Source organism: Naegleria gruberi, assembly GCF_000004985.1.
Source record: "Naegleria gruberi genomic scaffold NAEGRscaffold_3, whole genome shotgun sequence".
Taxonomy (NCBI): domain Eukaryota; phylum Heterolobosea; class Eutetramitea; order Acrasida; family Naegleriidae; genus Naegleria; species Naegleria gruberi.
In genome coordinates, this window is record NW_003163324.1 from 168,481 (window position 1) to 179,471 (window position 10,991).

Below are 10,991 nucleotides of genomic sequence, written 5' to 3' on the forward strand. Positions count from 1 at the left end.
TTGAGAGGAAGTAAAACCACACGTTTTTCTTCTTCATAATAAATTATATAATGGCCATCATCCTGGTGTGAATTAATCATCTAATCCCATCTTATCCAGCAAGGCATCCAAGTCTGGTGTTGGGGAGAGTAGGCAATTGTCAGCATTTCCATTGTTGTTATTACGTTTCAATGGTGAAGTAAAACATGAGAAATCATCTTCATCAGAGGAATTTGTTGTTCTCTTCTCAACAACCTTTTCAGCATCCAATTTAACAGATAAACTATTGTTGGAGGCTCCTAGTACGGTGGATGCTACTGAATTCCACATGACATTATCAGAGGAGGTCCTTTCTGCCAATTCATCATACTGGTGCTTGAGTTTGTTGTATCTTTCCTTGGCAAACATCTTTTGTTCATGCATTTCTCTCACCTTCTCTTCTAATTGTTTAATGTATTCATCTTTGAGGTCATTGTCTCTTTGCAAGTCTTTAATTCTTTCCTTTTGTTGAAAGAGGAGGAGGGAAATGTCCTTGACAGCGTTGGCAGAGGTGTTTGAAGATGATTCTGGTGACAAATCTTGCAAATGCATGGTATGCTCAACTTGGTATGGAGAGGAAATTTCATGTTGTTTTGGTGTGGTTGTTTCAGGTGTTGGAGGTGAGTCTGGAATGTGAGGTTTAGTAGTGATAGAATACCATGAAAACCAGTTCAACCACGAATTGGATCTATTGTGTCTAGTTGGTGTTTCCTTCTTTGGAGTTACTTGTTCTTCAGATTCTGTTTCACTATCTGAATCATCGGAAGGAGCCAATAATTGAAGACGTTTCTGAAGGAGAGTAGAGTTTGAAACAACGTTATTCTTGTTGGATTCCTCTTCGGCAAGAGTTTTAACTGATTGGACAAGTGACATTTTTTTTAAATTTTAAATGTAACGGTAAGTTTATCAACTTTTGGTGGTTAAATTGCATTCCATGAATTACTCCACAGATACATCAGAAAATACTGGTCCATCTGAATCATCGTCTCCACTGTAGTAATCGGAATTTCTTCTCATTATCTCAGCAAAATCTTGTAATCCCATTCTTCCTCCAGCAGATGCGTTCATTCTACCCAAATTCATGAATGGATTATTTGCAGCGTTTCCTCCCATAAAACTATTCATGAAAATGCTTGGGTCAATATTTGGTTGAGCTCCATTTGAGCCAGGCGTTCCAGAAGCTTGATTGAACATTGAATCAAATGAAAAGAATGAAGAGAAATAACCAGACAATCCTAAATTCCAAGAACGGTCAATAGCAGTAAAAACTCCTTTCACAATTGTCCAATAGTCTTGAATTGAGGAGAATGGACCTCCAGGATTACTCGATTCCACATCAGATAATCCATGTTTACAATCTCTAAATACACGAATAATAATGAGTGTCACCAATAAATAATAAAACAAATTTTCAAAAAGAGTAGTCAATCCCAAATGCTTTCCTGTTGAAATAAAGTCATAAATGAAAAAGTATTCAAAAGGAACAATACTCAAAAGGAATGGGAATGAAAAGGATGTTGTGAAATAATTCTTCATCCACAATGCGAAATATCCCAAAGTAAAAACATTAAACCAATCCAACATTGAGTAGGGTTTTGCGTAATCCTCCATTGTTAGCTGCAAACTATGTTCTGGCATTCTAACTAAATTATCAAAAAAGGGTTTGTGCACAAGATGAATTCTTCGGAACAGAGTTGTATCATCACCGAATTCTTCTCCCAAGTAATCATGATTTTTAAACCATCCCAAGTAGATACTCGATATTAACAAGGCTGCACACACTCGAATTATACTACTCTTTCTAGATAACATTGAATTTACATTATTCACAGCAGAGAGTACTGAAAATACTCGATTGATTGTTGCCATTAATTTTGATGAGAATTATTCCAAAATTATTGATGAATAGAGAGTGGATGACGATATTTTTTATGAGAGTTCTTTTGTATGGAAAGAATCTTTCCTTTACAATTATTTTGCAACAATGATATCTTACTACACAAAGAATAATGAAATTTCACAATAATGATCTAATTGTCATTGTTGTTTTTGAAAATGTTTAAAATATCACCTTCACAGTTGAAGTACTCAACTTGAAATTGGCGCAAAGATTACTGTAAAAAACTAGCGGTTTCTCATTTTACATTAATAAAAAACTGAAAAAAATGAGCCTTAATAATTTTGATGAGGCTTTACTTTCCTCCTCCGAAGAGGAAAGAATGTTGATGGAGAATGGAGAGGATGATTTAGATGTTCCAAAGGAATTATCGATCGATAATATCAGAGGGATGAAAGCTAGTATTGAGAAGAATGTTAAAGACCTTGAGGAAGCTCTTGCGGAAGTAACCACATCAAACGAAGAACCAAATCATGAATTGATCAACGAGTTGAATTTAGCCTTAGTGCAAAGTAACTTGCTCCTGGAAAAAATAGTAATCATTGAAGATGGATACAAAAAGGCTATCAAAACCGATACTCTTCTCTCACAGGAAATAACTGATCTTGCCGAACAACTAGGCTTTATTGTACCTCTACACTTAACAAAGACAATAGAAGAAATTTCGGAAAGCGTATCACCCAATACACATCTCAACAATGAAGAAGAAGAAAATGGCTTAGAAGTTAGGGAGGGTGATTACAAGTTTGTTTCATTCGATGAGTTGGAGAAGTATTTGAACGAGCCGTTACTGCCAGAAGATAGGAATCAAACTCCAAAAGATAACACTCCCCAAAGGGCAGCAGTTTCAAGTACTTCCACACCAAGTACCAATATAGTCCCAATGCAATCACCAAAAATCACTAAATCATCACCACCACAATCTTCACAACATTCACCAGCAGATTCTTTAGAAGGTGAACCTGTAACACCAATTACATCAAGAGAAAAGGAATTAAGAAAGGAATATTTGAAGAACAGTATTAATATGAGTAAGGTTTCCTTCTCCTCCCCAACCTCAACAGCATCAATCTTTTCCACACCAGCTGTTGAGAGGAGTGACAGGAAAAATTTAGAGGGAGATGAGTATATTGAGATTACACCAATTGTGGAGGAGGAAAATCCAACTCTAACTGAGGAACAGCAACAATTGATTGAAGAACAGGATGTTAACAACCTGTTGGAGCAACTAATGATTTACACAAACGGATTGGATGAAGCAAAGAACTCACCTCGAAATAGACCACTTGGTGATTTGATAAAGGATATCAAGGAAGAAGAAGGCACTCCTCAGGAGAACATCTCTTCTCCTAGCATCTTTTTGAGACAAGAAGGAAATGCATCCCCTCATTACACTAGAATTACACCTAGAGAAACACCAAGAGAACTCCCAAAAGAAATACAAAGAGAACTTCAAAAGGAAGTTGTCAGAGAAATACCAAGAGAAACTCAAAGAGTGGTCGAGAGTCCACCTAAACTTTCTGCAACCAATTTGGAAAACGAATTCATGAAGAGAGATTTGGAAGATGCAAAGAGTCAAATAAGCGTATTGAAACAGCAAGTTGAATTCCTTCAATCCAAGGTGGCTTCAACGGAAGCTGAAAATTCGGATCTTAAAATGACAATTGAAACTCTATACGAAGCAAAGAATCAGTTCGATGCTGATATGCAATCTATCAAAGAAAAAGAGTAAGTTTATCTGGGTTTACAGTTCACTAACTTTTTCATTTCAAAAGAGAAAAGATTAATTTAATTGCCTCTTCTTTAGGAGACCATATTGAATTTTTGCAAGGAATGGTTGATAAACTGAAAAATGAAAGAGACAATAAGGTAATCAAACAATCAGAACAATTAACAACCATAATAGAAACACTCATAAGAAAAGAAAACACTCTTCTCGAAACAGTAGTAAACCAAATGGAAAGTGAAATGAATAATAGAAAAGTAGTGTTGGACGAAGAAATGTTAAAACTTAAAAAGATTGTTGTTGAGTGTCTGGGCGATGAAGACGAAAGTTCTTCCAAAGAAATTAGCAATGAAACTCTTCATGCTCTTCAATCTGAACTTCAGACAGTTGCTGATGAACTGAGTGAAATCAACTACTTCCCTTCTGACCCTGATGATGATATCGATAATGCTGTGACCAGAACTTTGGAGTCTCTCGAGTGCCCTGTAACAATAGAGATTGAAAGAATTGGGTATGGAGAATATTACCTTGACAGAAAATTGTATATCAAACTTGGACCTAAGGGAGAACCTCTTGTAAAGAATGGAAATGGTTTTATCACATTAACATCGTACGTGAAGAGATTGTATGCTCCTTTCTTCACAACTGAAAAGTATATCAAAGAAGAAGAGCAATTAGAAATAGAGTCACAAGCTCTTCAATCATCCAAATTTGAATCTCTTCTCCAAAAACTTTCCAAGACCAGGGATTACATTAATAACTTACAAACAACCTCAAGATCTGGATCTAACTCACCTCCAGCTTCACCTCCAAGAAGATCATCCCCTCTCAGAAACAATACTACTCTAAATCTTTCTCAATTAAATAACAGCAATGAGAGCCCTAAAGACTCCTCTTCAAAACTCAGCCCAAGAGATGGACCAAAGTTGATTCAAAAGAAAGAGAGGCAAGAGGATGACAACAAGGAAGGAAGACCAAGCTCTGCTCCTCCAAATACTAGGTACATTAATATTCTCCAAAGAGCAGAAAAGAATAAGAAGCTTTTGCCAATCAAGCCAACCCCACAAGTAAGAAGACCACCTCCAAACAGCATGACCTTTGATAGAAGAAATAGTCCACTTCCACCAAATTATGTCATGCATAACAACAACCTCCTTTTTGTAAAACAACCAGCAACCTATGAAAAACAACTCTCAAACTATGAGCAAGTTTTGGCTGCTCACCAATCTGTCAAGAAACCAATTGTTCCTCAAAAGTCTGCCTCAACAAATAACAGTAGAGCATCTTCACCAAGAAATCATCCATCACAGCAGCAACAACAGCCACAAACCATCAAGTCAACAATGTTTGGTTCTATTGATTTGGGTGATCCAAAGCAATTGGAAAAATTGAAGAAACAAGCCCTAAGAATGCAAATCCAACAATTTAGTCAAAAACCAATTCATTAAAATTCATTTATTTCATATGTTCATCCATCAATTGTCTAATGTCCTTCAATTCATTATGTAAAATTCTAAACTTGTCAGCAGACATTTCAAATCTTTCGTGAGTTGTAATTGATCCATCCTCTTCAGAGTGAAGAATTTTCAAGTTGAGTTGAACTGTTGGTTCATTCATTGTTTTTAAGGTTGATGATGATAAGACTAAATCTACTCTCCATTTTAATTCCTCAATTTTAGGCACTGTTAATATTTGGTAAGTTGCATGATAAAATCCAACCACTTACATCTCAAAGTTTTAGTTTTAAAATGCTGTATCAGTTTTTCCTTATAATTTTTATATGATCTACACAAAGATTCACTGCTTTCTTTTGGTAAACCGATTTGTTGCAATTCGAGTGACAATTGTTGTTCTTCAACATTGAATCTGGCAGAATTAGAAATAATATATAAAATAGAAGCAATAGCACTCTTGACTTCCTTAATATCTTTACAAGATCCTTCAGTTCTCTTCAATGCTTTATCATACTATTCCACAATCAACAAAATAATTTCGGAAATTAATACATACATCAAATTCTTCTGATTCAATAATTTCCTTCATTACAGCAATTGATAAGAATTTCAATTGAACTGATGACTAATAAAAATCCAATTTAATATTCCAATTTAACTGTAAAAACCTACAATATTTGCTAAAATAGCCATATTGGCCAAAAGCCAATCAGGGGCATCCAAACCTCCACAAAAGTGAAATCTCTAAGATCGGAATTAATTCTCTCATCAATATTATTTCCAAAGATCAAAACATACCATCCTTCTTTAAATAATTTAATATGGTACACAAAAGATTTTTTCAACTATCCACACAGTGATGATGGCAAGATTTTAAATCTATTCGTTTTTTTTAAAAAAGAATTATTGAATTTTTAATAATATTCATAAAATATGAATCATAGCCAAGATACAAGTCAATCCATCGGATCTGATGACAATTACACTATTCACCATCATGGTGGTCATTAACTCTTTCCTATCATCACATCATTAGCTATTTCTTAGTTGAAGCACAAAATTTGAAATTTATTGCTTTAAAAAAATATTTTAGAAAAATGTTGCGTGCTGCTCTCACTTCTTCAACAAAGGCCCGTCTTTGTTCAAAGAATGTTATTCATTCCTCTCAATTAGTATCATCATCAATTTCCTATACATTCATGAAGAGTTCTAATAACTCTCTTTTGCTCACGCTGCCATCTAAACAAATAAGGTTCTACGCCGAAGCACAAAGAGAAAAATCACCAAAGAGTAAACATGGAAAGGAATCAAGCTTTAAACGTTTGTGTAAGTATTAAAATTGTAGCGGAATATGTGATTGTAACAATTTTACCTTCATCACACACATTGGAATTGTCAAAATTATTTCAAATTAATTTTCATACTATTATTTACTATCTTTAACAACAACAGCCCACGAGGAATGTGTTCAAGTTTATGACTTTTGGAAGAGCCAAGGAAAACAAATTAATTTTACATTCTATAGACAATTCTTGCAACATTGTAATACACTCTGTTGGGACCACCCACAATATGTTGAAAAGGCCCTCTCAATTGCTGAAGACATGAAAAAGGACGGTATTGCTTGGAATCTTGAAGTTTACTTTATTTTGATCCAATGTTGCATCCGTAGTAAATCACCACAAAATTTAGACAAGGCTTTTGCTCTCCAATCTGAAATGGAAAAGTCTGGTATTCAATCAACTCAACTTATCTACAATTCACTCATTCGTGGTTGTGCTCTTTTGGATCAAGTGGAAAGAGCCAAGCCAGTTTTTACTGAAATGATGAAGTTAAAGGATATTCCACAAGGAATCAAATTTGATGATGTCTATAAGCATCTTAAGGAATTGTAAATTGGAATATTTGACAACCAGTATAACTCCTACTCTAAATTTTTCAAACTAGAAAATGATAAAAAAACTTTATTTAAATTCAATTTATTGGCTATTATCAATTCTTCCCTTAATTGTTGGAAATTTAAAATAAAATTCAATCAATTTTAGTAATTTTTAACCTCTCACTTTAGAAAGTCGTTTTTTTATGTTTATTTATTCAAATTGAAAATTAGGTAACAAATCCTCCTCGAAATATTTAATTTTCTAATAATTATATGTTTTGCGATGATGCAAGTTTAGAAGTTTCTTCGTTCAAAATACTTTGGATGAGCAATTCATCTTCATGAACGTTATTGCTCATTATCGTTTGAGATGTAATAGTCTTAGATTCGAGTGTAGCATTATTTTGTGGTGTAAGAAGCATATCTTCTCCTTGGTACATATCCTCATGAATTGTTTGTTCTTCGTAAACTTGTCTGAATTGATCCTTTTGTTTGTAGCAAGCCCAACGGAATATTTGTTGGTCCTTTCTCATTTGTTCATTGAGTTCTTTAACACAAGTTGGTGAGGCATCGAACAACATCATGACCCATCTTCCCTTGAAATGTTTTTCTCTGTGTCTATACATCGGATAGGCAAGAGGTAAAATACCCATATTATCAAGACGACGGATTACTCCCTTATTTTCAAAAACAACTTGAGCATTTCTCTTCATGACTTGGGCGACTGTTGGTAGAGCAGCCTTTGGATTCACGAGGTACACCAATTCGTACAATGGCATGATGTTGTTGGTGATGATGATGAAATATTTTTTTGAATTTAGAAAATAAATAAAAATAAATCATTTTAAATTAAATTTCAGGCTTCTCTAATAACCTTTCAAATATTAGAAATGAATGACCAAGAAGATGACTGTTTACTTGTTGAAATGAAGTACTTAACATGCTTACCGCGGACGAGGATATAAATATTTAAGTAAGTTATTTTAGAAATCTTAATGTAAATCGGGTGTGGTATAGTGGTAGCATTCCAGACTGTCACTCTGGCGACCCGGGTTCAATTCCCGGCACTCGAGTAGAATTTTTTGTTAAACAATTCAATTATCATTATCATATTACTGGTTTTCATAATTTTGTAATAAACACTAGTTTATAGATATTTGTGTTTTTATTTTTGATTAAAATTGAGTATTACCTTTTTTAGAAGCCTCTGATTTCTCATGCCAAATGTTGCTCAATAAAAAATATGTGGTACTGAAAAAGTTTAGCACTGTTTTATAATTTTATTAAATTTACAACAAGTTACAAATAATCAAGGAAATCAAAACAAGCAAGAAGCTAATCAATGATTGAGAGCTAGCACCGCTAGTGGCAGCCAAATAATTTGAATTTTCACTAGAACCACTTGAAGGATCCCAAATTACATTTTCAACTCTTTCAGTCAATGAAACCCAGAAACGAGCAACAACAGCATTGGAAGCTTCAGACTTATCCTTGATAAATTGTTCATCAGAATTCAAACTACCTTCAATATTTCTGAATGGAGTGTAAATTAACTTGCCACGAGTAACAACAGTTGGTGAACTAGAAGAATATTTGGAAATAAACTTTTGGAAACTGAAGAATGGTTTTGGAAGAATTGCTTGATTGCCATCTAATTGAGTATTCAAATCATTATCAAATTGAGAAACAGCTTGATCATCATTGGCATCATCTGGCTTTTCAACAGCTGATGATTCTCTTGTTCCAGAGCTTGGCTTTAAGGTTTCATTTTCACCTGATGATTTTTCACGTCTTGAACCACGGAATGCAACAATTGTACCCAAAGCAATCAATGAATTAGATTGAGAATATTGAATATTAGCCAATTCGAAAGAAACCTTCAATGAGGATGGATTCAATACTTGAACAACACCAGCACGAGAGGCAAACTTTGAGCTATCAATTTGAACAGTGGCAGTTGAAATGACAGCACTCATTCTAACAGTACAGAAATTGGTAATATTAGTTTCAACCAAAGCATGATAAATATATGAATTATCACTGTCGTTGAGAAGCTTCTTTGATAAATCAACAATCTTCCATGTTTGTTCACGTAAATTGTAAATCTTTACAACAGTGTCATTACCTGGTTGATAACCTTCAACTCCACTTGTCTCTTGATATTCAATAATTCTATCGACACCAAATGCAGATCCAACTACAATGGCCAACTCACGTTCAATCTTGGTAATTGGTGTGACAATCTTGATAGCAGTCTTGGCCTTCATGGCAATGAGTGGAAATCTTTCGAGTGAGGCCAGAAATTCCATCTCTGAGAAGGAACCAACAGCAGTGGCATTGAGTCTGTCCAATGTACACAAGGCCTTGCTGGTAAACTTGATGGTCTTTTCGTTTCTGTCGACTTCAATCTTTCTACGGCAGAATTTGTTGGTTGGGAAGAGTTTTGGTGTAATGTCGAAGGAGGTTGATTGAGCTGAGAGGAGAGTGGCCAAACAGCTGAGAATTACAATGAGGAATAAGAGTTTCATATTGTTTTTTTTTGTTGTGGAATATTTGTTGTATTGCTGAACATTTTAAAGGATTGTAATGGAGGGCACCTGTCGTTTGTCAATGAGTGAGTTCATGTCATGAACAAGTTGGTTGTTCTGCAACGATGAACTGCATTGTTGAAACTGGAAGTTAGAATATTCAACACTTAGAGTTCGTGGAAGGAAGAAAGAGTTCACAAGTTTGTTATTTACAATGATTACTGTAGTTGATTGACAGGTGTATTAATTTCTTTTGCTTTCTGAATCTTAGCACAACATGCATTTTTCCTTTTTGTTTAGAACTGGAGCTTTGATAAGTTTCGAATAGATAAACGTCTTGACAATCAAATCTTCCAATTCTTCCAGTCCAACAAACTCTCTTGAAGATGTTGTCACATAGCTCACAGCACCCATCCGCTGAGATAGTTTCTTTCCATACGAATCATACTTTTTACACAAATAACTATTCCAATATTTTCCCAAATGAAAATCTCCTGGTTTTGAATAATCACAAATATCAGATTTTGTTCCAACGACCAATACTGATCTGTTGTAATCCAAAAATGGTTGAATTTCTGGAAGAAATCTATCAGAAAAATCCTTCAAACACTTATTCATCATTACTGGATTTGATATTGAATAGCACATTATAAAAATGTGACACTTGGATGGTGTATCATAAGAATAAGGAGTGTCTACTAATTGTAAACAATAACCTTCAATCCTCTTAATATCACACGAATTATAGTAACGGGGAACAGAAAAACCCTCTTCCGAATCATTGTATCTTTCATACCTAAGGTGAAGATAGTAACACAGAGTGGTCTTTCCAATACCATGTGGCCCAATGAAGCAACATCGAATTGGCTCTGATTCTTTCAGTAAATTTGCATATTCCTCCAATTTGAAATTCTCACAAAATGTCTCAAAGTTTTCAATTTCTTCCGAATATGAACTCCAAGTGTTTTTGAGTTTTTTAATTTTCTTACATTCTTTCAATTTATATGTTCGATCGACCGATTCCTTGGTTTCTCTATAAATTTTCATTAGAATTTCTCTAATATTCGTACTTTCTGCACGGAGTTTAATGGGTTCTTCTCTATTGAGCAACTTGCCATGAATCGAAAGTTGACAGTCGAGTTGTGTTATTCTTCCTCGCCACATCCAATCACTATTTAAAAGATTGAACCAAATGGTATTGACCAACATAAGTTGGAGATGTTCGGAAAATGAAAGAAATTTATCAACGATCGTGATGGTATCCAGTGGCAAGAGATTTAATGACATTTTTTGATATTATTGAAGAAAATAAAGATGGTTAAAAAACAGTCCGATGAGACGGAATCGAACCGCCGACCACAGGATGACAGTTGTTCTTGCTACAGTCCACTTTTATTGTCAAGAAATCTGTAGGTAGAGAAGGAAGCCAGGTAAAAAAATAATGAAATGGAATAACAAGAACCCTTCAAAATATGCAACAAACACAATA

At 34.5% G+C, this 10,991-nt stretch overlaps 8 protein-coding genes and 1 non-coding gene across 9 annotated transcripts; 4 read left to right on the plus strand and 5 right to left on the minus strand.

Annotated features, from left to right (window-relative positions):
* Window positions 1–72: 72 nt before the first annotated feature.
* NAEGRDRAFT_62217 (uncharacterized protein) lies at window positions 73–1,887 on the minus strand (the record flags this gene model as incomplete). Its single annotated transcript, XM_002682376.1, has 2 exons — window positions 73–872; window positions 1,011–1,887. 2 exons carry the CDS (start codon window positions 1,885–1,887, stop codon window positions 73–75), a joined length of 1,677 nt encoding a protein of 558 aa, XP_002682422.1.
* A 296-nt stretch (window positions 1,888–2,183) lies between these two features.
* NAEGRDRAFT_62218 (uncharacterized protein) lies at window positions 2,184–3,647 on the plus strand (the record flags this gene model as incomplete). The annotated part of the gene is made up of 1 exon (XM_002682189.1): window positions 2,184–3,647. The coding sequence occupies one exon, from the start codon at window positions 2,184–2,186 to the stop codon at window positions 3,645–3,647; it is 1,464 nt and encodes a 487-aa protein (XP_002682235.1).
* Window positions 3,648–3,871: 224 nt separating this feature from the next.
* Window positions 3,872–5,089, plus strand: NAEGRDRAFT_62219 (uncharacterized protein; the record flags this gene model as incomplete). Its single annotated transcript, XM_002682190.1, has 1 exon — window positions 3,872–5,089. The coding sequence occupies one exon, from the start codon at window positions 3,872–3,874 to the stop codon at window positions 5,087–5,089; it is 1,218 nt and encodes a 405-aa protein (XP_002682236.1).
* A 7-nt stretch (window positions 5,090–5,096) lies between these two features.
* NAEGRDRAFT_29923 (uncharacterized protein) lies at window positions 5,097–5,720 on the minus strand (the record flags this gene model as incomplete). The annotated part of the gene is made up of 3 exons (XM_002682377.1): window positions 5,097–5,323; window positions 5,368–5,608; window positions 5,652–5,720. Coding segments are annotated over 3 exons (537 nt in total), but the record flags the coding sequence as incomplete, so codon positions are not given.
* Window positions 5,721–6,192: 472 nt separating this feature from the next.
* Window positions 6,193–6,990, plus strand: NAEGRDRAFT_62221 (uncharacterized protein; the record flags this gene model as incomplete). The annotated part of the gene is made up of 2 exons (XM_002682191.1): window positions 6,193–6,421; window positions 6,548–6,990. 2 exons carry the CDS (start codon window positions 6,193–6,195, stop codon window positions 6,988–6,990), a joined length of 672 nt encoding a protein of 223 aa, XP_002682237.1.
* Window positions 6,991–7,243: 253 nt separating this feature from the next.
* Window positions 7,244–7,753, minus strand: NAEGRDRAFT_45652 (uncharacterized protein; the record flags this gene model as incomplete). Its single annotated transcript, XM_002682378.1, has 1 exon — window positions 7,244–7,753. One exon carries the CDS (start codon window positions 7,751–7,753, stop codon window positions 7,244–7,246), a length of 510 nt encoding a protein of 169 aa, XP_002682424.1.
* Window positions 7,754–7,976: 223 nt separating this feature from the next.
* Window positions 7,977–8,047, plus strand: NAEGRDRAFT_t20. The gene has a single exon. It is a non-coding gene; the product is annotated as a tRNA-Asp (tRNA).
* Window positions 8,048–8,263: 216 nt separating this feature from the next.
* On the minus strand, window positions 8,264–9,502 carry NAEGRDRAFT_62223 (uncharacterized protein; the record flags this gene model as incomplete). The annotated part of the gene is made up of 1 exon (XM_002682379.1): window positions 8,264–9,502. One exon carries the CDS (start codon window positions 9,500–9,502, stop codon window positions 8,264–8,266), a length of 1,239 nt encoding a protein of 412 aa, XP_002682425.1.
* Window positions 9,503–9,769: 267 nt separating this feature from the next.
* On the minus strand, window positions 9,770–10,789 carry NAEGRDRAFT_62224 (rho family member; the record flags this gene model as incomplete). Its single annotated transcript, XM_002682380.1, has 1 exon — window positions 9,770–10,789. One exon carries the CDS (start codon window positions 10,787–10,789, stop codon window positions 9,770–9,772), a length of 1,020 nt encoding a protein of 339 aa, XP_002682426.1.
* Window positions 10,790–10,991: the final 202 nt, after the last annotated feature.